Source organism: Eublepharis macularius, chromosome 12 (genome assembly GCF_028583425.1).
Source record: "Eublepharis macularius isolate TG4126 chromosome 12, MPM_Emac_v1.0, whole genome shotgun sequence".
Lineage (NCBI taxonomy): Eukaryota > Metazoa > Chordata > Lepidosauria > Squamata > Eublepharidae > Eublepharis > Eublepharis macularius.
In genome coordinates, this window is record NC_072801.1 from 19,235,209 (window position 1) to 19,261,250 (window position 26,042).

General features: G+C 46.0%; 1 protein-coding gene across 1 annotated transcript in view; it reads right to left on the bottom strand.

Moving 5' to 3' along the window:
- SMG1 (SMG1 nonsense mediated mRNA decay associated PI3K related kinase) overlaps positions 1-26,042 on the bottom strand; it is an 82,127-nt gene that overhangs the window by 11,224 nt on the left and 44,861 nt on the right. Inside the window, exons 33-54 of the mRNA XM_054995517.1 lie at positions 24,655-24,790; positions 21,788-22,018; positions 21,211-21,388; positions 19,992-20,153; positions 18,797-19,014; positions 18,486-18,640; positions 17,842-18,064; positions 17,420-17,666; positions 15,358-15,587; positions 13,548-13,796; positions 13,307-13,445; positions 13,098-13,207; positions 12,283-12,501; positions 5,570-5,760; positions 4,592-4,764; positions 3,804-4,083; positions 3,380-3,652; positions 2,582-2,816; positions 1,756-1,979; positions 1,379-1,529; positions 1,101-1,290; positions 339-808 (exon numbers count right to left, since the gene is read on the bottom strand). Of these exons, the coding sequence (XP_054851492.1) occupies positions 339-808; positions 1,101-1,290; positions 1,379-1,529; positions 1,756-1,979; positions 2,582-2,816; positions 3,380-3,652; positions 3,804-4,083; positions 4,592-4,764; positions 5,570-5,760; positions 12,283-12,501; positions 13,098-13,207; positions 13,307-13,445; positions 13,548-13,796; positions 15,358-15,587; positions 17,420-17,666; positions 17,842-18,064; positions 18,486-18,640; positions 18,797-19,014; positions 19,992-20,153; positions 21,211-21,388; positions 21,788-22,018; positions 24,655-24,790 (4,684 nt within the window). The remainder of the gene's footprint in view (positions 1-338; positions 809-1,100; positions 1,291-1,378; positions 1,530-1,755; positions 1,980-2,581; positions 2,817-3,379; positions 3,653-3,803; positions 4,084-4,591; positions 4,765-5,569; positions 5,761-12,282; positions 12,502-13,097; positions 13,208-13,306; positions 13,446-13,547; positions 13,797-15,357; positions 15,588-17,419; positions 17,667-17,841; positions 18,065-18,485; positions 18,641-18,796; positions 19,015-19,991; positions 20,154-21,210; positions 21,389-21,787; positions 22,019-24,654; positions 24,791-26,042) is intronic.

The window sequence follows — 26,042 nt, forward strand, 5'->3', positions numbered from 1 at the left end:
TATAAAAATAAGGAAAATTATTTTTTCTTCCCACTGCATCTGAGGAAGTGAGACAAGACTCACAAAATCTCATACTGGAATACACATTGTTAGTCTTTAAGGTGGCAGTGGGCTTCTGTTTTGTTCTGCTAGAAAATACACTCAGAACAATACTGGCAACCTATTACCTAGATTTTGTAGGCACAGAGAAAGAAAGCCAGAGGAATATGGAGAGATGTGAGCATAATGTAATTTAACTTAAAACACAGCAGTCACAGGCTAAAAATGTATGGTAATGCTCTCCGCATGTAGTGTCAAATGCTTTCGCAGTGAAACCAGAGACTTCCAAGAACTGTTACCTGAAACATTGCAATATGCAACTGCACTCTCTGCAGGCTCGTTTTGCAAGAAGAAATACTGGTTTCGAGTCTCCGCACCAGGTCGTGCTTCTTCCAGGCAGTGTCGTAAGAGCTGGCCAGCACCGTTGCTCTGTTCATGACCAACTGTGAGAATCGGCCCACCTGGATATTGTGCTCAACCGCTTTCTTACACAGATCATCCACTGAGACTTTGCTCTCCGCCCCAAAATCCTTAGCCTCGACTTGGGCAATTATGTCCACGCCCAAAGCACTGATGAAACTGCACAGAGTGAGTCCCAAGGCTTGATTCGGTAGGCCGATCAAAAGCTGGCGCACAAAGTCAGCTGTGAAGGCTTTGATTGGTTTGGCCATTTGGTCCTCGCTAAAGCAAGAATTCCTGTACAAGGCTTTCACGTTGACCATCTGTACCGGTCCGTTCACCGTGCTCTGCTCTTCAATAGAACTTACACCTTTGAAAGGAAAGTTACTCTGAAGTAGCAACAGGATATGGAACAAAACATCTTTCCAAACAATCACCAATGTTTCTCAAGTCTATATATATATATATATATATATATATATATATATATATATATATATATATATATATATATATATATATATATATATATATATATATATATATATATGAGCAATACCTCCCCAAGCATACAATTTCAGCTATTCATGCAGATTTACGCCTGACTTGTACTCAAAGATTCACAGGGAACTGCATAATAGTTTTTTAAAAGCTGTTTTTACCTGAAAGCGTTTTAGAAAAAGTTCCGCAAAGTCTAAAAAACTCCTTAATCGTCTGCAATCGTTTCAAAAAGAAGATCTCTTCCAAAACTTGCCGGTTGTTGTCATCATCAAAAAAATTTGCTTGGGTGCTGCGAGCTTCCCTGATGATGTCAATCTTGCGCCATGCCGCAGGTATCTCCATCTTGTTGAGCTGAATGGGATCAAGCAAACGGTTAACGAGAGAGCCCATTCGCTGCATCTCACTCCTTACAGATAAAACTGGAAGTTAAAGCCTGTACCTTCTCAACTAACAAGCCAAACGCTGTCTCCACTTGGGCAAACATTCCATCAAAAGCTACCAATAGCATCTGGCCAGCTGACATTTTGGGTGTTTCATCCACTGAGCCGTTCCTTGGCTGTATCAGTTCACCATACTGGGCATGGAGCATCCTAAACAAAGAAAGAAAGAAAAGACCCATTCCTAGAATGTTTAGCTTTTTAAGATCCAAAGACAAAACACTAACATAGGGCAATCTTCAGAATAAAGAAATCTTTCCTGACTACCCAACAGGAGTATATCACTCATTTTCTCAAGCGAACGTCATCTAATGAAGAACCTATGTGGGAACTGGAGAATCCAAAGTACAATGAAGACACATGCAAGGCGGTGACCTACCTTGCAACATCAATGTAATGACTGTGCGTTTCTTCTTCAAGACCCATGGCTGCATTTCTTAAGTAAGCCTGAAGAGACTCCACCAGCGTTTGCAAAGGAACATCGGTAGTTTGCTCAATGAGGCTGTCTAGTTCATTCAGCATGCTTTCTAAGGTATATTCTCCCTTCATTAAACACCTGAGAGCTTCTGGGAAAATGATCTGGCGGAAATTGGAATTCAATTCCTGTCAGAACAGAAAAATAAAGGCATCAAAATAAGCTGGTAGCTACTGTATTATGCCATTACGTTTTTCTAAGGGCCAATGTAAAGCAGAGAGCATTTTCTTATCAGACTAAGCATCTTGGTTGACGCAGACACATTTCTTGATAATAATGGCTACTGTTCTCTTCTGGATAACAGTATAAATCTGGGGCTGGGGAGGTCTTCACCACTAAGGCAAAGGGTTCTGTAAGCTGGATAAGCCATTGATTTTCTCTAGCCTCGATCATAAAGTTCAGCTAGAAGTTTCAAAAGAGAATACAGTCACGTCTATAAGAGATGAGGTACTACAGTGGAGTTGTATACCACTGTCCTTTAAAATGTTAACCTGCCTCTCTGCATATGTCCATCCTGAAAAGGAACCCATCTCAAGGAAAAGTTTCCCTTCGTATGTTAATCACAAACAAATATACCCTTCTAGGAATAGAATTTTAACAGCAATTTCACAAGTTCCAAGTTTGGAACAAGTTTGTGTTACAGCTCAACATAAAGGGGCTGTGTGTGTTAAACCTGAGCCTTCTGAACCTTTCTTTAAATACATCACAGCACACTGCTGTCGCTTTTCACCTGAAGGGAAATGTAGACTCCATTTGCTAGGTGGATAGCTTCCGAGGCTTCAACAGGGTTAGGAATATCTAAGTCCTGGGGGACCAGATGACACTGTTTCAGCAACTGCACAAGACATGTCACATTCCCACTCATGCTGCACAGCTCTTCCAAGAACCAGGCTCCATCCCTGGAAGTCAAGTCTACCAACTGTTCTCCAGCACTCGAAGCAGCACCTTCCATCATTAGGTTGCGCCTAAAGGGAGAAGTTAATTTGTTAATCAGTAGAGGTTTGTACACCAGGTGAGGCAGCTTACCTGTAAGCGACCATTCTGACTTGGGACACAAAGAAAGACCAAATGGAATCGTGAAACATAGCATTTTTAGAATCAGGAAAAAAAAGTGATATGTAAGAAATCAACAGAAGAATCTGGAAAAATGTATTCACTGCTGGGCAAATCTCCCCGGGCAGATGCCCTTCTTTGCATGCAGCCCTCCTGGAAGGCCAAATAATACAATAGGATTAGAAAATGTATTGTGTACTTTGCCTCTCTCGTAGGGAAGGTTTCCTGAAGGGCTAGTTTTAATGAAAGAACACTGATGTCGCCAAGACCAGTAGCTCACAGGAAGCCCCTCCCCTCAGTATCTTCCTTTTGCCAACTGCAGAAAGACAAGGAGCCATCCCATCCTTGAAGAATTGCCACTTCTCCCAGGACCTCAATAGAGAACTGAGTATCAACAACTGCCTTTGGAAAAACATGTATCTTCTGATGGCGGCAGCAACTCAGAACACCCGCTCAAATCCCACCAGCATCTCACCTGGTAAGAGTACACAGAGCAGAGATGATGACACTGGCCAAGCTCAGCGAGCCCTCTTCTCCGTTTTCATGGAGGAAGACCTTAATGCAACGCTCAATTTCCTTCAGCTGTTCCTCACACACAGGAACTGTGACTGCTTCCTGCTTCAAGCGCTCCACTTGCCTGATGAGCCTGGTATTGATATCAGCCGCGTACCTCTGCAATGTCATTTCAGTAGTAGTTATGAACTGACAGACGGCTGGTGGGGGCTGAGGAGCATACTGAATTTCGTATCTGGGGAGTAATTGTAATAAAAATTACCTTAAAGTTCTTGCCCATTTAAAATGTGACCCTGTACACACCAGGAATCAAAGAGCCAGAAAGTTCTAAAGATTCACAGTAATTTAATCCTTCCCACCTTCTGCAGGGTCAGCTGACAACTTACTTCCGGTAAAGATCCTGACAGCGTTCAATGGTCATGTTAACAATGAGTTCCTCCATCCAGGTCTTCCACTGCTCAACCCGGTGCTTCTGAAACACAGTTTTGGGGTACTGGAGAGCGACAGTTGCATAGTTGTGCAGCTGTTCAAGGCACCCACGCAGAACGGATCGCCTTTGTTGAAGAAAAGCCCCAACCTCGCCCTCTAACTGCTCGCACTGACTGATCAAATGAGCCTGGCCAGCATTCTGGAGGAAGGCAGTTGCAGGCACGTAGCTTGGCGGACCTTTAAAGCAAGTCACCAAGAGAGAAAAATTAGCAAATTCAAATCCACTGGCATTATTTCTCCCCTCCCCGTAAGTCATCCAGAAACTCTCCTTGTATGTCACTGAGGACTACATACACTGAATGATCACTGCTCTGCTGTGAAATATCCATTCGAATCCAGTTATTAGCGAAACATCAGCCATTAAAGCAGATTCAGAAGATTCCATGACAGAGAACCTTTGGCTCTATTCCCACAGTAAGAGAGTATACCACAGTTTGGTTTAGAAAATGTATAGTGCTGACTGTCTAGAGAACTTGCTCAAGGCAAAGCAGAAGATGATGAAAACCGTAACAGCATTAAAAAAAAATTAAATTTTTTTATCAGCTCTCTAAAAGCCATGCAATTAAAAGCACAGCAGGAACATAAAAACAGCATAATTCAATCACTGAAAATGGGCCACTTTTCATGAACTGCAGCCAGCCAATCCCAGAGATGGGGGGAGGAGACCACCTGATTTGTTTCATACCAAGATCCATTTGCATACTAATCTCCTGGAGCAGACTTGCAAGTTGAGTGGCCTCCAGATTGTTGAACGCAGCTTGGTAATGAGACATCCACTGCTCAAATTCATTTAGCTTCACCTGGATTGCTTCTTGCACTGCTCTTTGCTGAGACTGCAGCTGAGTGTGTTCAGAATACCTGAGTCGCATGGAAACAGAAAAAACTTAAAGCACCTTCTGAGAAATTTGTCTACTCAAATTTTAATTTCTGTAGCAATAGCTGAGTGGGATCCAATGGTGTCCCTTCCATGCATAGAAAAGATTTCTCTTGTCAGAGCAGGAATAACTAATTCCAACCTAATATCAATTAGTAAAAAGTTCAACACACATGTTAAAAGCACTGCATTCAGTACTAAGGTACACTATGAAATTAAATCTTATTCGCCGAAAACCATGAAGGATGATCAGGGGAGAAACTGTGGCTCAGTGGCTTGCCATGCAGGGCCCAGATACAATCCCTGGGTAGGGTTAACCCCAACTCACCACGAATGTCACTGGCTGGGCATCGGCCAGTCACCTGCTCTCTCTGTCAGCCTCACAGAAGGCTGGATCCAACCTTACCACAAAGTTCACCAAAGAGATCTTAACTATCTTCATCTTATCAGCGCAGCCTCCTGTGCCCTCCCTAAAAACCACTCCCAATGATCCACGGACCCCGAGGAACAGCATGGGGTGTGGCATGGGGAAGGAAAGCAGCAGAAATCATGCCTCCCCGTACAAGCTCTCTTCACAAAACATCTTCCATGCATGCCTGATTAAGATTTCTGCTGATTCCTTCTTTTAGCTACAACTCTACCAGGCTGCTCACTCCACATGTTCATTTTATTCACAGCAGCAACTTGTTTCTGAAAATCCCAGCAAAAAGGGGGTAGGGAGAATAAAGAAACTTCCAAATGCATTGGTGTCCTCTGAAATCCCTATACAGACAACGGGCTCCCCTATACCTGTGCTGCAGAGTGTGAGAGGGGTGATCCACCCCTTCTGCTCCTTCCAGGTAGTCGATCTCTTCTGAGAGTTTGCCCTGCAGTTTTTCAACCTCTGTTAATTGCTCTTGCAGGTTCAAGTATTCTCCCAAACTTCCATCCAGCTTTGGAAGGACAGCCAGCATTTCGTCTCTGTTCTTGAACCAGTTGACCTAGAAGACATTATGTTAGTAGAAAACAGAGTTGCGCTTACCGTAACTGCTGTTCATTGACGTCTTCTGTGCAGACACACATGGGACTGCGCCTGCGCAGGCCTGCCGACCGGATTTTTCTTTCTAGCAAACGTCCACTAGGGGGCGCACGTCCTTCCCAATGCGCATGCGCGGCCGTTTCCCGCCCGAGCGACATTGGGCGACGTCGCCCCCTTTCCCCTCAGTTTCTCCTTTGCCGCCGAATGCCTTCACATCATCTGGAAGAACACAGCGGGGTAGGAGGGAGGGTTGTGTGTCTGCACAGAAGACGTCAATGAACAGCAGTTACGGTAAGCGCAACTCTGTTTTCACTGTCCGTCTTCTGTGCAGCCCCACATGGGAGACTCACAAGCCACTTACCCAGGAGGCGGGCATGTGTTCTCACCGAAAAAGAGACTGAAGCACTGCTTGACCAACAGCAGCCTCTTTCCTTTCCCACACATCTAGTGCGTAATGTTTAGCGAACGTGTCAGAAGACGACCACGTCGCAGCCCTGCAGATGTCATGCAAGGGCACGCCCCTAAGGAAGGCCGCAGAGGCAGCTTGCGCTCTGGTGGAATGAGCTTTTACTTCCAAAGGGCAAGGTAACCTAGCATGCGAATAGCAGGCCCTAATAGCCTGAGTGACCCAGCGAGAAATTGACTGGGCTGTAGCAGCCTTTCCCTTCCTGGACCCATAATAGCACACAAACAGTTGTTTGGCACTCCTAAACTGTGATGTACGTTGGAGGTAAAATAGAATAGCCCTTCTCACATCCAGAGAATGTAAGGCTCTTTCAGAGTTATCAGAAGGGTCAGGAAAAAAGATCGGTAGGACAATGTCCTGTGAGGTGTGAAACTGAGTGGACACTTTGGGTCTAAAACGAAGGTCAGGTCTCAGCACCACCTTATTCTGATGGACCTTCAAAAAGGGAGGGTCCCACCTCAGTGCAGCCAGCTCGCTAACCCTACGGGCAGACGTAATGGCTATCAAAAAGGCCACCTTACAGAATAACCATTTCAAATCACAGGTGGCCAGTGGTTCAAAAGGTGATTTCATAAGCCCCGCCAATACTATTTGTAGTGACCACTGGGGAACAATTTCCTTGACCTGTGGAAACATATTGTACAACCCTTTCAAAAAAGACTTTGACAAACTGTGGGAGAACACCGTCTTCCCATCTATTTTAGGGTGAAATGCTGAAATGGCAGCCAAATATACTTTAATAGAGGAATTAGAGAGTCCCCCATCCTTTAGGGACAGGAGGAACTCAAACACAGAAGACAACTGGCAATCCCAAACATTAACTGCGTTGGCCGCAGCCCAGGCCTCAAATCGCTTCTATTTAGCTGCGTACGACCTGCGAGTGGTGTCCCTACGGGCATTCAGCAAAATTTCAGCTACCCTGTCAGACATCCCCTCCGTCCCCGAATGTGCCAAGCAGTGAGGTTGAGTTTGGGTAGGTCGTGATACCAAACCCCCTTGTCGGACAGAAGGTCCGGGTTCCGAGTGAACCGATAATATGACCCCTGTGAAAGCTGCATGACATGTTGGAACCATGCTTGTCTGGGCCAGAAGGGGGCCACTAGAATTAAGTGCGGCCCATCCCTCTGGATTTTGCTGACAACCCGAGACAGCAGTGGGAACGGAGGGAAGGCATAAAACAGGTGCCCTGTCCAGCGTATCTGGAACGCGTCTCCCAGGGAGCGGCGACCTAGCCCTCCCCTGGAGCAGAATTGTGGGGCCTTCTTGTTGGCCTCTACCGCAAAGAGATCTACGTCTGGGAACCCCCAGTCCAAAAAGATGGCGTTCAGGTATCTGTCTGCTACGGTCCATTCGTAGCTGTCGAATCGCATCCGACTCAGCGTGTCCGCGATGACATTGGTGGTGCCAGGAATATGGACCGCCTGAATGAACACGCCTCTGTCCACGGCCCAGTTCCAGATCCGAACGGCCTCGTCGCAGAGGGCCTTGGATGTAGTGCCCCCTTGCTTGTTCAGGTAAAACATCGTGGTGCAGTTGTCTGTGAGCACCTGAACTGCTTTCTGCTGCAGCGTGTCTGCGAAAGCGATAAGGGCATAACGGACCGCTCTCAATTCTAGCAGGTTAATATGATCTTCCCTTTCCTGCTCTGACCAAACCCCATGTGCCCTCAGGGCACCACACTGGGCTCCCCATCCTACCGTGGAGGCATCAGTGGAGATTGTGATCTCGGTTTGGATGGACCCAAACGCAACACCCCCAAGGAGGTTAGTCTCATCGAGCCACCATCGTAAGGCCCGGATAATCCCTCTGGGGATGGAATACTGTTTATTCTGGGAATCGTGCTCAAAATCATGAACCGATAGGAACCACAGCTGGAGAGGTCGCATGTGCAACCTGGCCATAGGGGTGACAGCTGTAGAAGAGGCCATGTAGCCCAGTAGCCTCTGGATCGCTGTTACGGATTGGAACCTGCACTTAGAAAAAAGGTTCACCATCCTGCCAATCTTTAAAGCACGCTCCCTGGGGAGAAAACCTCTATTTACGCCACCGTCCAGTTCCATACCGATAAACAGTATTCTTCTGGATGGGGTAAGGTTAGACTTTTGCAAATTGACCAAAAGCCCTAACCGGGAGCAGGTGAGCATCACTGTACTAATCTGGGCCATGAGTGCATCAGCAGAGGGAGCTGCTAGAAGCCAATCGTCAAGGTAGGGATAGATGGTACAACCCCGTTCCCTCAAATAAGCCACTACCACAGCCATACACTTAGAAAAAACTCGTGGGGCTGTTGAGAGACCAAAGGGAAGCACTTGGTAATGGTAGGCCTTATTGTTACATAGAAACCTAAGGTACTTCCAATGATCAGGATGGATGGCAATATGAAAATATGCATCCTTGAGGTCCAGGACAGCGAACCACATGTCCTCGGGCATTAACTGGAGGACCGTGTTCAAGGTAAGCATCCTGAACCTCTTGACGAGAACGAATTTATTCAGTTCTCGTAGGTCCAAGATGGGTCGCACCCCTCCATCTTTCTTGTCTACCAAGAACATCCTGGAATAAAAACCTAAGGGGGGGTCCTGAGGGAGCACCTCCCGCACAGCCCCTTTCTCTATCAGTGCTACAACCTCAGCCTGTAAGTTATGAGAAGAGGATTGTATTGAGTGGTCAGGAAGAGACAACACTGGGTAAACATCAAACTGAATTTTATATCCAACTGTAACGATTTTAAGAACCCAACTATCGGACGTAATCTCCGCCCATGCAGAGGCAAACTGAGCCAATCTGTTCCCAAACACGACAGACTGTTCGAGCTCTAGTCAGAACTGCTTTGGTTGCGTAGCTGACTCTTTGGCATCGGAGGCATGAGGGCCGCGACGAGGACGGTAGGTAGGCTTCCGGCGCTGGTAAGAGCCTGGTGGTTGGAATGGCCGGTAGGAACCATAGCGTGGATACGGCTGGTACCGGTGCTGTCGTCCACGATAACCCTGGGCAGGGCGATACTGGCCACGATTCTCGGTGGGTGGTCTGGCCGGAAGAATACCATAGGACCTGGCTGTAATACGATCCTTGCGCTTCTGCGACAGGTAGTCATCTGTTTTGGTAGAAAACAGGGATTGCCCCTCAAATGGCAGGTTCTCCACCTTATTGCGTGTCTCCACTGGCAACGCAGTTGTGCGGAGCCACGAGTGCCAGCGCAGGACGATGGAAGAAGCCAGTGCCCTCGCAGAGGTGTCAACTGTGTCACGGCCCGCATTTATTTGTTGCCGGGAAAGCCTCAGGGCCTCATCGAGGATCACCTTCGCCAACACTCTCTGGTCTGCTGGGAGTTTCTCCAGGAAGGCCGCCATGCGGTTCCAAAGGAATATCTGATACGCCCCCATGATGGCTGAATAGTTGGAGATTTTCAGCGTGAGGGCAGCAGAAGAGTATAGCTTCTTGCCCAAAGAATCCAACTTCCTGCTCTCCTTGTCAATGGGCACCGCATAGGACCCCTGGCGTTGGCGGGTCTGCATTTCTTCCGTAATGAGGGAAGAAGGAGGCGGGTGTGCAAAGAGGTATGCACAAACATCATCCCGTGTCTTGTATAGAGCCTCCAGCTTGCGGGACGTCGCGTACACAGAGGCCGGCTTCTCACAGATGTCGTGGATGATCTCCACCAAGCCTTCAGTGAATGGGAAGGCAATAGTTGGAGGGTTCCCGGACTGGACATATTGAAGAATTTTGTCCTTTGGCTTAGGATCTACGGCCGATATCTCGATGTCAAGAGAACGGGCCATCCTGACCATCTGCTCAGAGTAGAGCCGGTAGTCCTCAGATGGTGACACACGACCGGTCCCAATGATGACGTCATCTGGAGATGGGTCAGATGGAGGACTGGGACTCGGGCCCTGGTAGGGTTCAGCAGGATAGTAAGGTGAACCGTGTCTGGGAGAACCATAGTGGGAGAACTCACTTCGAGTGTCACCCCAATACTCCCTGCCAAATGATGGAGAGCTGGCATACAGGGAACCCTCTCTGTCAAATGCAGCCCGCGGCAGGTGGTAACGCCGGTCCACACGGTCCGCATAATCATCCGCATGCCACTGCTGGGCCGGAGGTGGCGCGTCGGGCAGATCACCATCATCATCAGACGAGTGGTGCAGCGGAGGCGACAGGTGCGGCGACGGAGTCAAAGGCCTCTCCCAGAGGACCTCATCCGTTTGGACCGAAGCCGATTGACTGTGCTTCGACTTTTTCTTGGACTTTTTACCGCCCTTGTCAGCCGAAGCCGGATCCGAGCTTCGGTCCCTGCCAATCGAATCCGAAGTCTTCGGATCCGATCGAGCGCCCGCCTTCGGAGCGAGGTCGGTGCGCGCCGACTCAGCAGGCTTCGGAACCGATGGAGTCGAAGCCGATGGCGGATCCGATGGTTTGGGAACCGACCCAGCCGGGATGTTCGGTTCCGATGACGCTCTCGACACCTTCGGAGTCGGCGTGAAGGTCGGTTCCGACCTCGACGGGGACCTGGAACGGTGACGTTTCCGAGTCGGATCCGACGTTGGTGCCAAGGGCTTGCGACCCGACGCGGAACTCGCAGTCCCCTTCGGATCCGGGGTTAACTGCCGGGCTTGGCGACGATCCGGGGAGCGGGAACGCGAAGTGGACGCGGTCTTCTGGGACCCCTTCTCAGGGGGGGTGTCACCCGTCCCACCAGCCGGTGGCGGTCCCTCCGGGGTAACGGGAGCCCCCGAAACCCGCATCGCCCGTCTCCACAGTAAGGCGTTCAGCCTATTAGCCCTCTCAGCCCTGGCCTTCGGGGTGAACCGTTGGCAGTGCTCACACTTCCCGACGATGTGTCCCTCGCCGAGACACTCGAGGCAAACGGCGTGACCGTCCGTCCTGGTCATCTTAGTGGAGCAGTTGGAGCAGCGCTTGAACAGCGACTTCTCAGACATCTTCGTAGGATCCTCACAGGAAAAGTTTCCTCACAAGCGGACAGCTAGATCTTTACCGGTCGGCGGCAAAGAAGAAACTGAGGGGAAAGGGGGCGACGTCGCCCAATGTCGCTCGGGCGGGAAACGGCCGCGCATGCGCATTGGGAAGGACGTGCGCCCCCTAGTGGACGTTTGCTAGAAAGAAAAATCCGGTCGGCAGGCCTGCGCAGGCGCAGTCCCATGTGGGGCTGCACAGAAGACGGACAGTGAACAACCCGACTCCCTATGAAGCGAACTTTTATTGCTGATGATTTTATTGGTATTCTGCTCTGGTTGATATTATTGAAGCTTTTGAATGTTGTTGAGGCATCCATTTAAGCACTGTATTTTTAACCCTGTTTGCCTGAAAGGAAAACTAGGTTTTATGCCATCAAGAAAAAAGGTACATTAACTTTTAAAAAGCCTTTTGTGTGCGAACTTTTTACAGGGATTGTTTTACATTCAAGCGGTCTTCCTTTCCATTAAGCACAATGATTATTTTACTGGCTACAATGAACAGTGAGGGACGTGCACTCCTCTTTTACACAGCGAGAAGCAAGCAAAGCTGTTGGCAGAGGAGAGGTGGGAGGTGGCATGCATTTGTGTGCTGACCAAGACAGCTCTAGAAGCTTGTGTCTGGCTTGGACTATTTCCAATGTAGGGGCTGCAGAGGTCACAAAGATTCAACTTTGGTTATGAGGCAGAATAGAAATACTTTCGCAGCCTAAAAGCAAGTATCATTCCTGCCTTAGGTTTACTGAGCAGGCACTTCAATGCAAAGTACTGTTCTGACAGGTAGCAGAGGTCATGCGCTAGCTTTAACATTGTTTTTGGACTGTGGCATTCGCTGCCTCAGCATCTATGACGTAGAAATGGAATGGAGGAGTGGCATTTCGAGAGCTGGAAACGTTTCGGCAAGAATGTTTTAAGAAACACTCACTACTACAAAGCTCTCAAAGAAAATAAGGCAGCAACCTTTGTGCAATGTTCTTAAAAGTGATTTTTTAAAAGACAAAGTTGCACAGCCCCGAGATAAAAGGAACATTCAGAATATCCGACACACCTTGATTTCAGCTACCCTGGAAGAGAACAGACTGCGAGTGATGTCTCTTTCCATCTCTCTCTTGCTTTGCTTGTTCTCGGCTTGCTGTCCACCTCCACCGTACACGGCACCAGCAAATCCAGCTTCCCCTCCAGCGGTCCAGTCCACAAGCGGGTCATAAACAAAAGCTTCCAACAGCGTAAGCAAAGTCTCCCTGCCACGTCGCATAATGTGCAGCACCTATTTTTTTTAAAAAAACCCAAACATATCATGCAAGGTACGCAACTACTGTAGCAAATCCCAATTCTGAGCATCAGTACCGTAGCTATTAATGACTGACAGTGTTATTATCCATTTTGAACATTTACGCCCTACTGTTCCACACAATTGGGGATTTCAAGGTGGCAAACAATTAAAAAGAGATTAAAAATCAAACACGTTTCAAAAGCACAGACACACACGCATAAAACACCAATTAAACAAACAAGGAAGAGGGTCAGTCAGGCGATACCAGGTGAAACAGAAAAGTCTTCACCCGCTGGCAGAAGACAATGATCAAGGGTGATACAGATGACTCTCCCCGGGGAGGAAATTCAATCATTCTGGCAAGAAGGTCCTTTCACATTTTTGTAAAGGCTCCCAAAAAAAAGCCACAGCCTCAACAGGATTTCTAGTAATCAGAAGCAGAAATTCATGGCTAAATATAACTCTTGCCACTCCCCACATATGCCTACGACAGAACAGTGGTCACACCCCAAATCAGTATGGCAAGTGTAATGGGGAGGGGGGGGAGAAGGGGACACACAACATGCTACACCTAGTATTTTGTGGCTTGCCTGTTCGCAAGAAAGCCTGAAAACCCCTTCCACTCCTGTTACTCCAAACGCAGTTTCAATGTTTTGTGTCATCCGGAATGGAACTTTCTCTGGCACTCGAAGGCTTTTCCCTGCAAGAGGGGAAAAAATTCCAAAAATTCCATCATGGTAATTGACCTTAGTAATTTTAAAAGCATACATAAATGTATCTATTTTTCTTTCCCTTTTACCTTTTTCAAAGCAAACGTTATAATCTATGTGAACAACTTCGCCAGTTGTCATATCGATAAGAACGTTGTCCAGATGTCTATCTCCAAGACCAATTATGTAGCCAACCATGGACATAACTGCAGTGGACCTTGCATAAGACTTAGGAGGGAGGAAAAAAAGTTTTGTTAAGTTAAAAATCTGATCCCCAACCACACACTAGTTAGAAAAATACAGCCTTGCTTATAAGAGGCCTCTATCTACCTGTGTAACTCTCCACCATTCATCAGGGGTTGTACACGATGACCAAAGTTCTTTAGCTAGAAGATTTGGTGGAGTGGTTTCCATTAACTCTTCCAAAACTGACTTCATTACATTCAGAGGCCAGTCTCGGCGAGATACATCCAGGCTAAGTCCAACAGCCTTCAAAGCTGGTCCTATTTTACTGTAGTACAGTTCACTGGGTCTGGGAACAATTCCAGGATTTTGAGGAGTCTGGTAGGAATCCTGGGCCTAAAAAATACATTTTATTACCAGTTACATAGTTGAGTAGTAACAGAGACTTGATTAGAATTATCATCCCATATAGTTAAATCTTGGCTGGAAGAGATTTGCAATGAATAAACTAATCCATGTTGGGCTTCTGTTCCTTATGTATTCTGTTCCTTCAGTATCAGCCCTTTTTCTATTTCTACATCCCATCCAGAACAATTGAACCAGAATTGGATTTTGGAGCCCTACGGAGCATAATCAATTTTGTCCTTGTGTGGAAGCTGGACCTAACAAACAGGATTCCAGCAAGGATGGCTGAACACTAGTTATTTGTTTTGTATCGGTTGCTTGTTTCATTTGAGTGTTTTTATGCTTTGCAGCACTCTCGAAAAGCTAATAAAAATATATTTTATTCAAGCAGTATCTGGATTTACTGAATGAGACATGAGTACATCCCAAAGAGGAACCCAGGAGCTGGAGAATCAGAGCCTCGGTGAAGGCAGAGCTCTCAGTCCCAAATTAAGTAAAAAGGTCAAGCTCCACTCCTGCCTGTCAGTGTGACTGTTTTCAGTGCCCAAAGTAGGAGGTGAGGAGGCTTGAAACATACAGTCCTCAGAAAAAAAAGGGAATCTTTCCGTCTCAAAAGGTAGCCTTTTTTCCTAAAATGAAAATTTAGGCTTATTCCTGGTTCTCTGTTCCCCCTCCCCAATTTTGTAAAGCCTATTACAGCATGGCCATGGCAGTGACTTTTGATATAGTAGTTAAGAGCAGCAGGACTCTAATATGGAGAGCCGGGTTTGATTCCCCACTTCTCCACTTGAAGCCAGCTGGGTGACCTTGGGTCAGTCACAGCTTCTAGGAGTGTAACAGGCTCTCTTGCCTGTGTCTGAACTAAGCTTCCACTACTTCAAAGGACTATTGGTCCAGTCTCTGATAAAGAAACAATCTAGATGGAGTCCACTTTTTTAATTAGCTGTCAAAGGATTAAAGCACACCTGTTTCAGTTACCTAACACTCTAAAAAAATGCACAGACAGTTCATGAAAAGTTTAAAAGTTCACCTAGAATACAAGCCGTTAGTATGTATTAGCTTAGTATTGATTAGTATAATGTGCTTTAATCTATATTATTACAACAGAAGCTCTCTCAGCTCTACCTTCTTCAACACAATAGGGCTCTCAGGGGCAAAGATAAAGTGCACAGCAAAGGGATGGCTGTTATTTACCTGAAATATCTGTATGCTTGCTTTCTTGGTTAAGCTTGTAAAAGGCAACCACCACCACTGATAAAGAACCAGTACAGCAGCAATACTGAAGCAGGGCACGTAAGCATCCAGGTTACGCTCACACAAGATTACAAATGTTTGCATTTGGATTTTTAACACAAATGACCCCTTTTCAAGCATTACTGCTCAGTTTTCAGGATCTGTTTGTACAACAAGAGCACACCCCATTCATATCCTCAGCCCAATAAATCAGGGCCCCATCTTACAGCCTGCAGTTCAACTTCAATTTTTATGCTTTTAAGAACAAAAAAGTAACCTATAAAAAAAATTCCCCAGAGCTGTCAGTTGACACCATTACCTTCTGTGCCTGCAAAGCCGCTTCTCTTTGCTGCCACCTCTTATACAGGCCAAATAATGGGGTGGCTCCGTCAACCCACTGAATCAAGCCTGACCTTGTTCCCAGTGGTGTAACTGAGTAGTGCCTGGCATGGAAACGGGGTGTCTCCTGACGATTTATTGTGGCGAACATTGTATTAACAATCGATAAGAACTGCATGATTCGTTCGTCGAGATGTAAGTCTTCCAGACCTGCATGGGGAACAGACTTTAAATATAAGCTTCCTTCAGACTAAAATAGCTCTTATCTAGCCACATACAGAACAAGCTGTTAAGGAAGTCAGGCAACTATTCATAGGCAAAAAGAAACCTCTCAGCTTGGGCTACTGGACTCCTTTCCCGCAAGAAGCAACAACGCCCAGTTGAATTGTATCAAATAGACTGAGCCTTCGACAGTCCAGAGTTTGACAGAGACCCATGGCTAACTAATCTGAACAAAAAGAAAGTGGACTTTAGCCACCAAGGCTTAGTTCTCATACATGTCATAAATGAAATGACAGGAGGGACTGCACCACTTCAGATGGCAAGCAGTAGAGTGCAGCTCTGAATGTTTCTTTGGAAAAAATAACCAGGAAATGGAAATCTATACAACAGGGAAATAAGTCCCACCACCACGGTATTAGCTTTCTGCGGTTATATTAGAAAGCCCATTATCAGTCCAGAGTTCCAACATGGGACATGCTTTTCTGTATTGCCTACTACCATGCCCACAAAATTTCAGATTACATTTTTAATCTACAAGAAGCAGAATCGAGGAGAGATTGCCATATCTTATGTAAAAATTAAATATTAATCAGTACTTCAAGAGCTACTTTAGACAAGCCTAAACCCCAGAGCATGTCTCTTTTTATGTTTTTCAAACAAACTGATATTTTTGCTTATTTCAATATAAGGCAAATAAATGTTTCAGGAGTTATACTACATTGTTTTATTCTTTTATTGCATTCATTCTTATAGGTTTCTTTCCCTAGATGAACAGCTCTTGCTTGAAATTCACCAGGACACTTCTACTATTGTAGCTTGTACACATTCCTTAGGCACCCTCTTGCCAAGGCCCTTCCCATAGACGTCTTTCTCCCTTCCCGGGTGCTGCTGCAACCCCAACAGAAAAGAAGCCCGTTTAAAATGCAGGATTCCTAACTCAGATGGAGAAAATGAAGTAGTATAGAATCTGAGTTGGGAAGGGCCTTATATGCTTCAGGCAGGAAATGTTAGACCTTTCCTGACAGCCAGTTCTTCAGCCTCTGCTTGATAGCCTCCAATGAGGGAGAGGCTCCACTGTCAAGGAAATGCCTTCCGTTGTTCAACTGCTCTAATTGGTTAGAAAGTTTCTCCTAAAGCTTAATTGAAAAAGAAGTTTCCTAAACTGGGCCAGAATTTAGCATTAACACACTGTAACCTGGGTTGAGAGAGGACAAAAACTAGGAGAAGATCCTCCAGTCAGCTAAACAGAAGTCTTTTGCATTTCCCTGCCTATAGGAATGAACAGGCTGAGCTAACCCGGACAAAGTCCTCCTCCACTGGAAAAGAACATTCAATTTCAACCCACACGATTTATTTAAAATGTTTATAAAACTGCCCTCTTCCCGACAGATCAGCCGGAGATAAAACACAACAAGCATCAAATAAAATCATTAAAATTACCAATATAAAAACAGTATTAGTGGCTAGAAAGCACCCCCTTTTTCTCCTGGGCTTAAGTTGTCCCAAAGGCTCTATGGAATGAGTCCATTTTACCTTCCTGAACAAGCCAGGAGGGTGGGAGTCCCCCAACCTCTTCCAGGAGACTTTTACAAAAAAGATACGTACATATACTGAAGCTGCCCAATCAGACCCTTTGTTCCCTCAAGGTCAGCACTGCCTACTCCAACCAGCAGCAGCTCTCCACGGTCTTGGGCTTCTTGGGTCTTCACTTCCTACGTGGTGCTCTTAAAAAGGGCATTCCAGGGACAGAACCTGGGGCCTTCCTGCACGCCAATGGGATGTTCTACCAATGAGCCACAGCCCCTCCCCAAAATACGCACCTTTGAAAAGGTATGGGTAGTTCTTCCCATCCGAGCCGAGGAAAAGGAGCTTTTTGGGTTTTGTTTTTGTTGGAAGAATCGTAATCGTACTCCCCACGCTATGAATCGTGACGGTGTCTCTGGCAGACACTTCTCCGGGGAGAGCGATTTCAGTGTTGGTCATGGCAGCGAGCCATGGGCTTATCTCTTCTAGCCGTAGAATATAACTGGCACGCTTCTGGGCCCTCTGCTGAAGATTGAGCATGACCTAAAAAACAGAAGATGTTTTCAGAGGCTGCTGTCTAAGCCCCCGCCTACATTTCCAGAAGGAGCATTATGATTTTAGTCCCAGGCAGCAGTCAAAGTTGCTTTGGATTCACCTATTCTCAGCCACATTTTGAAGATTTACACCCTGCTTGTCCGCTCAACCTTTCAAGCTATACCTCTTTAAAAGGGATCCAGCTACTCCCAGGCTTAGCAGGATTTGATGGATTCTTCAGTTTCTCGAGGGCATTTTCAATGGCCTCTCCATAGTTGTCCTGAAACCACTTCTCATGAGGCGTTTCCGCGGGAGCTGCTGTTATGCTCCGCACATGTTCCAGAGCAAATACAATGGGCTTCATTAGGGCTGTGTGCTTTTCGCGCATGATGGCTATTTTTTCCTCCCTGTAAAAAAGATGGTGGGGGGAAGAGAAGAAAACATGACTTGCATTCTGGAGACACTGATGTTACAGATGCCAGTATTTTCATAACCAAGCATGAATTTTGTTTGCCTAGCGTTATGTTTTGATGCTCATAACAAGAAACTTAACTCAACACTGCTTTAAGCAGGTCACAAGGGAATTAGGGAAACCCAAGTGCCTTTTCCAAAAATGCTATTACCCATTAAGGAACCTGTAAGGTTATTTTCACTAGTTTAAAGAAAGGTGGGCAAGTACAGTGCATGATGTTTCAAGAGGTGCTTCTTCAGGTAACAAAGCAGGAGCACTCTCACCTTTACAAGAAGCAGCCTGGATTTTGTCCGAGAAGAAAGTTTCCAGCCGTTCTTGCTACCCACTTCTCAAGGAAAAATGAAACACGAACTTACTTTCGCAGAGTGTTGTTGTTCTGGACTCTTTTCACCTCGTCTTCCAGCTGCTGGATCCGCCGGAGGACATACATGTGCTGCTGCAACAGGACACCCAGCCACAGTTCATCCCAAAGGACAGTGACTCTGCGCAACTCCGCCACAAGCATCTGAACCTGAATTCGTAGCGCAAAAGCTCTGGGTAATTTATTTCAAATAATCACCAGCAATAGCAACTAGTCTCAGAATAAGTAAAATGGGCCTGAGAGTCAAAAGCCCTGGACTGCAAGCCAAAGGGCTTGGAAAGCCTGAGTCACAATCTCAAATTTTACCTGCAACACCATTGTCGGATTGGCAGTTGACAACTTCTCAACAATTTTACTGTAGCAGTCTTGCATCATTGCCTGGTCTTCATTTAAGCCCGTTTTTGGCTCATCTTTCATGCTCTCTTGAGAAGCCGGGGGACTTCCTCCGTCACACTCGCTACCCAGTAATTCCTCACCTTGAATGTTTCCAAGAAAGGTAGGAATTGCAGAAGGGAATTTGCTCCCTAGGTTTGAAAAAGAAGGAGGGGGGTCATTTCTGTTTCATCAAAATTCAAAAGTCTGCCAGAGGCCAGCAAACTACAGCCTTGACCAACATTACAAAGATTTGCCCTTCACTACAAAACCTGTAAGACGTGCAATCCATTACCTCATTATTTTATTCAAACTAAGAATGGGGCGATGTTGTTTATGGAAACAACAGTTCTAGAAACAATATGAGCACGTGAAAGCCACATTAATGGCATTCTCCTATAAGCCACAACTTGGCAACTTACATTGAACTGAATCTCAGAGCCCTAGATCATCCATGAAGGATGTCATCCCGGTAGGGTAAGAGCATCACAGAAACTGGAATCTTTAATTTAGGTAATGCAGTTGCAATAATGCTTACTTTTCATTATCATTATTATTATTAATTTATAGTCCGCCTTTCTCTCTGAGATCCAAGACAGATTACATAGTGCAAGTGAGATACAATATAATCAACAGCTAGGACGTTCACCGAGCAACTATCATAATGTTAGGATATTCAGTGAACAGATACAATAGGTTATGGTAACAGGAAATTTGAAAACAAGTGTCAAGTCGAGCAGAGAGATGAAATCTTCTGAAACAATGCATAACTAATTCATATGGCATGTTAAGAAATCTTCATCAGCAAACAGTACCCAATAGCATAGCATGCAGTCCCTGTCCCCACCAAATCAAAGCAAAAAACTGAACCGCTTAACCATATTTCAGATAAACGTTAATCCTTGAAGTAAATACATAAATGCACTTATCAGAACGCAGCTTTCCTTGCAATTCTTCTTCCCTGCACGCATGTACACCCCACCCACCCATCTCATGGCAATCTGCTTGCAGTGTGCTGACAGAGCATGTGTTTTGCAGCAAAAAGGGTTTGTTATAAACTAGGTGAATACTCTAATCAATACAAACTGTCACAGTGCAGTTAGTCAACGTAATTTCTACTAGCCCATACCTGAAGCTTGAGATTCACTGCTAAGTGAAATAGTACCCACAATTGCAGGGTACAATATAAGGTGAGGAGAATCTTGCGCTACTCGACAAAGGAGGTTACAAATACTCTGCCGAACATAGACTTCAGGGTGATTTAGACGTGAGAAGAGTTGAGGGATAATACCTTAATGAAGATAAAAAGGAAGGGGCACAGAGGTGACTTTATACACTGGAACCACTGAAGAACACAATTGTCATCTTTGTCTTTGGAAACTTATATGTTAATATTCCCTCTTAAATAAATCTCATCTTTACTCAACAGCAAAGTTTTTCCCTATGATTCAAGAAACAAGAAGTCGTTTTGTTTGTTACACTTATTTACAGACTGCATATGCTGGTTTATCAACAAGGAATTCCTATAAAACAAAACATACTCCAAGCCCAACAAGATCCCCAGTCAGGCACAAAAATAGCTTTAAAACCCAATAGACTGTTTCCATTATCTAAAAATTCTACTAGATCAATATGACCAGAATTCTAGCTTAGTAACCAGAATTAATGAGTTAAGAAGCGACTAGTTCCATATGAATACTTTCAAAAGGATGTATTGTAGCTGTCTGGTCTGTACCACCTGAACAATTCAGAGGCACAGAGATTCCCACCCAAGGTATGTTCTATAAACTCAGCAGCTAAAATGGTAATGCAACACACCAGTCTCTACTTACACTCTTATCCAAAAGCAAACTCTCTAATAAAAAGGTTAAATATCTAGACACAGCAAAAGAGGCTATGTTCTTCTAGAAATCTTGCAAGGAAAGAAGGTAAGTAAGATTTGTCAAGTTTTACAATTAACTGGTGGGAAAGCATTTTTTAAAAAAAGAATGGTTTCTGGCTGTAGAAAGAAGAGAATAAATTAGCATATGATCATGTCAAAGAATCTGCTTGGAACACCTGTAAATTATGTACCGTCAATTACACTGACACCTCCTATAGAATATATAACTTCAGCTCCAAACAGTCCCCATGATGGTGGGACCAATTCCAGCTTTATAAGCATTTCCACATTCTTATGAAATGAAGAACTACTTATTCACTCATGGGGCAAGAAGACAGCTTTTTTCCCCCGAAGCCACACCAGGGCCATCTGTTGGCAAGTGCTGGCTTATACAGTGGACTTACAATTCCCTCCCTCTCAGCTCATTTTTGTTCTTTAAACTACCAGACACCAAAGTCTACTGTACCTCGCCACGGGGCTGTAGGGGTGGTTTCAAGCCCTTGTTCCAGATACTGCCTAAGCTCTCCAGCATGCTTCACAAGCAGCCGCAACAGCCTCAAAGTTGCCATAACAATCACATCATCTGTGCTTTGCTCTGCTGTGTTTCTTAGATGCAGCCTGGGGTCGTCTTCATCCAGGAGAACCTACACATTAAAGAAATGACTCATCTAATCAGACTCACTTCACCCACATGGCTGTTTTTTGAAATCATTGAAAAATCTACACTGCAAATCCACAAAAGACCTCTGAAATACAACTCGCCCCGGTTTATTAAGCAGCCAGACTTTACGTCTTTTATGCATTTCACTGGTACCTCACATTCTGAATGACATTGCCAAATAAATGCACATTGATTTTAATTATGCCTATCTATGGAACTCCAATTGTTATTACTTGTTCTTCACTGAACTGTTTTAGTCATGTTCTTTTAGAATCTGTTAGTACCGTTCTTACTCACAAAACTAATACTCATTTTTATTTATTTATTTATTTAGAGAAAGCACACTAACTAGCATCACTAAGTCAAAAAAAATATAGCATACCTGACCAGCATTCAGTTTCAGGAAAGTAAAATATGCACTGCATGAGAGTTTATAAAGACTGAAGATCCTGTCTACCACTTTCCTCCACACTTTGATCAGTCCCTCTGTCGAATTCTCATCAAGTTCTGAAAGCCAGGGACAACTTGACAGCAACTGGCGCCAGATCACGTCCACCATGTCATCTTCTTCATTATCTTCATTCTCTGCGATCTGAAGGGTCATATCTTCATCCTATATATGTATCACACAAGAATATTAAACACCAAATGCAAAACAGGTTTCAGTAGTTGTCGACAGTCACTGAAGACTACACAGCCCACACAGCCCAGGATTTAACTGGCAACTTTAAATTAGTGTGAACCTCTGAACATTCGCTCCTGCGCCTCTTTGTGTTCTCCCTCCCACTCAAGATTTTGAGAGGCCTCCCCCTCACACTTGCTTTTCATTCCTTTGGATCACTCATTTCAAAATCGTAATCATCACAACTGCTACCTTCTCTGATCCTGCACCTCCTTTTTGATACTACTAACTCTTCTAAATACCCAGCCCTTAACCCTTTAAAGCCAACCATGCTCCTCTAAGATCGTAACGGCTCCCACAACGGCCCAATTTTCTCTTTCCGCCCCACAGTACTTAAGACTAAAGGCTTCAAGAACCATGTGCATTTATAAGATGGTCACAGACTAGAAGCTGGAAATGGCAACAGAAAGGACTGGAGTAACTAAATGCTGCCGCGCTCTTCTTCCTCTGAACTGGGTACTGCCAGAAACAAAATACTAAGCTATATACAAAGTAATCCTATGTAGGGGTGTGCACGCTGGAAATATTCGAATTCAGAAATACCCAAGCGGCAAGCCGCTTCAGATTCGGGTATTTGAATCGCTTTGGAATGCTCCGTAAAGATTTGGAGCATTCCAAAGTGATTCAGGGGGCTGGGTTTTCCAGCACCCCACTCACCCCCACTCCCAACCCCCCTAGCCCCCCCTCCCTATCAGCTGGCATGCAGCAGGGGGGGATTCCGCTGCAGCCTGCCAGCTGATAGTTTAAAGGGCTGTCATGCCAACAAGCAGCAGGGTCCTTTAAAACCCCACAACACCCAGCTCCCCCACTTACCTTTGCTCGGCTGAGGAGCACCCATCAGGGAGGTGCAGGCTTAAGCCTGCAGCCTCCCCGCTGCCTCGTTCGTTCGCCCGCCAGTGTCGGGGTTGAGGAGCTCCTCGACCCCGACATCGGCGGGCGAATGGAGCACCCGGCCAGGGGGAGGTGCAGGCTTAAGCCTGCAGCCTTCCCACCGCCTCCTTCACCCGCCAGCGAACGAACGGAGCACCCGGCTGGGGGGTGCAGAAGCTCCTTGACCTCAACATCGGCGGGCGAACGGAGCGCCCGGCCAGGGGGAGGTGCAGGCTTAAACTTGCAGCCTCCCCACCACCTCCTTCGCCTGCCAGCAAAAGAACGGAGCGCCTGGCCGGGGGGGTGGGGTGAGCAGGCTTAAGCCTGCAGCCTCCCCACTGCCTCGTTCATTCGCCCACCGATGTCGGGGTCAAGGAGCTCCTCGACCCCGACATCGGCAGGTGAACTAAGCGCCCAGCCAGGGAGAGGGGCAGGATAAACCTGCAGCCTCCCTGCCACCTCCTTTGCCCATCGGGGTCGAGGAGCTCTTCGACCCTGACATTAGTGGGCGAACGGAGCGCCCAGCAGAGAGGTTCAGGCTTAAGCCTGCAGCCTCCCCGCCACCTTGTTCGTTCGCCCACCAGTGTCGGGGTCGAGGAGCTCCTCGACCCCGACATCAGCGGGCGAACGGAGCGCCCAGCGGGGGGAGGTGCATGCTTAAGCCTGCAGCCTCCCCGCTGCGTCCTTCACCGCTCAGGGCTGAGGAGTTTCCTGCCCCCAACAGCGGCGCCCGCACTCAGCCGCTCATTGGGGAAGCCCTTGACGAGCAGCTGATTCAGGGCTTTAAATGCTCCTTTCCCTGTTGTTCGCAGCGGCAGAGAAACGGGTATTTAAACCCAAAGCTTCCCGAAGCATTACAAATGCTTCGGGAAGCTTTGCTTCGGGATTTTTGAATCGGGGCCAGCATGCTGGCTCCAATTCAGAAATCCCAAAGCTTTCCGGATCGGGTCTGATTCGGGTATTTTGCCTGAATCGGATTCCCGAAGCGCAGACCCCTAATCCTATGTAGAGTTACTCCAGTCCCACCGTAATCTTTGAGATCAGTCTGCAATAAGTTTGTACAGGATTGCATTGTAAATAAAACAAGTTATACGGGTTATTTTTGTCACTATCACAAATTTTAGCATTTTCAAAGAAATATTGTCCTGAATTTTATCAGGACACAGCACGGAAAGTTCATTTTCCGCAAAATGACAATGGATCTAGTTGGTTGTCCAAGTTTGACCTACTGACTAATGGCAACCTCAAATACAGACAATCATTTCGTGACCACCAAGCTCACTGACCTTAAGCAGTAGCTATTACTTTTATTCACTGACATTCAGATCAGTACTGTACAGAAGTTAATCTCTAATATTTCAAAATAAAAAAGAGTCCAGTAGCACCTTTAAGACTAACCAATTTTATTTTATTGTAGCATAAGCTTTCGAGAATCAAGTTCTCTTCATCAGATGCCTGATCCGAACTGGTTCGACCAGTTTGGATCAGGCATCTGATGAAGAGAACTTGATTCTCGAAAGCTTATGCTACAATAAAATAAAATTGGTTAGTCTTAAAGGTGCTACTGGACTCTTTTTTATTTTGCTACTACAGACTAACACGGCTAACTCCTCTGGATCTAATATTTCAGTTATTAAAAACCCTAACCTCTTACAAGTGAAATAAAGTGTTGCAGGGATTATTTCCCCCCAACTAACCTGAATCCCAGCTGGCCGGCACACTGCCTGTCCAAGAATGCTGTAGATTTTCTCTCTGTCTTCTTCCGTAATGTCTTCTGGAAGTAGGTTTTGAACTTCAGATTTCTCTCTCGGTAGAAGACGAACGCCTCCCTGGCTGTAACATCACATGTTTAGTCATCTTCAAAAGTTGGACGCATGGGGCTAATGCATATGTTTGCTGTACTGAACACTGTTTTTAAGTCTGAAGTGTTATCAACTCACTGCTTTAGGTAAACTTAGAGCGGAACCACAAGTGACGCCTGACACAGGTTGGACACTTGCCAGCTTCCCTCAAGTTTTGATGGGAAATGTAGGCATCCTAGTCTTGCAGCCTGGCTCTCCGACTGCTGTCCAATGGACTTTTCAACTGTCACTTGTCCAACATTCCGCCAAGCTGCCTACATTCCCCATCAAAACTGGAGGGAAGCTGACAAGTGTCCAACCTGTGTCAGGCATCACTTGTGGTTCCGCTCTTACTCCCTCTGCCCAAAAACCAGTCATTGGAAACACAGGTCCAAGCTACACCATGACTAACAACTGTGGTTGCTTTCAAAGTACAAGAGCAGACTCCCCGGAGGGCATGAATTCTCCCTGGTGTGTCCTCTTTTCCACTCACCCACCTCAACTGTAGCCTGACCTGGATAGCCCAGGTGAGCCTAATCTTGTCAGATCTCAGAAGCTAAGCAGGGTTGGCCCTGGTTAGTAATTGGATGGGAGACCTCCAATGAAGACCAAGGTTGCAGAGGCAGGCAACAGCAAACAACTTTTGTTAGTCTCTTGCCATGAAAACTCCACCAGGGGTCGCCATAAGTTAGCTATGACTTGACGGCACTCTCCACCACCACCTCAACTGTATCTGATAGCAGTAGAAAAACACCATGAAACTGCCTTATACCAAGTCAGACCATTCATTTATCAGAACCATCAACTGACTGGCAGCAGCTCTCCAGGGTCTCAAGCAGAGGTCTCACACATCACCTGCTACCTGGTACTTTTAAACTGGAGATGCTGTGGGGAAGGGTGCCAAACCTGGGACCTTTTTGTATGACAAGCACCTATTCTACCCACTGAGAAACAGTCTCCTCCACCCAAGCCAGGACCCTCTGTGCACATTCCTTGACCTAAGTAGCAAATGGCTAACCACGTCTCACTCTGTATTAGCAGAGCAAGAAGGAACAGCCAATCAGCAAAGAATCAGGAAATAATAAACCAAACACACCACACTGAATGAGAAATGCAACATGTCATGAAAGATCATACATTCTTCATTGGAGGAAAACTTTCACTCTTTTTTAAAAAACAAACTGAACATGGCATGGAGATTTAAACGCTCAAGATAAACAGCTTCTTACCAGGAACACCCCACA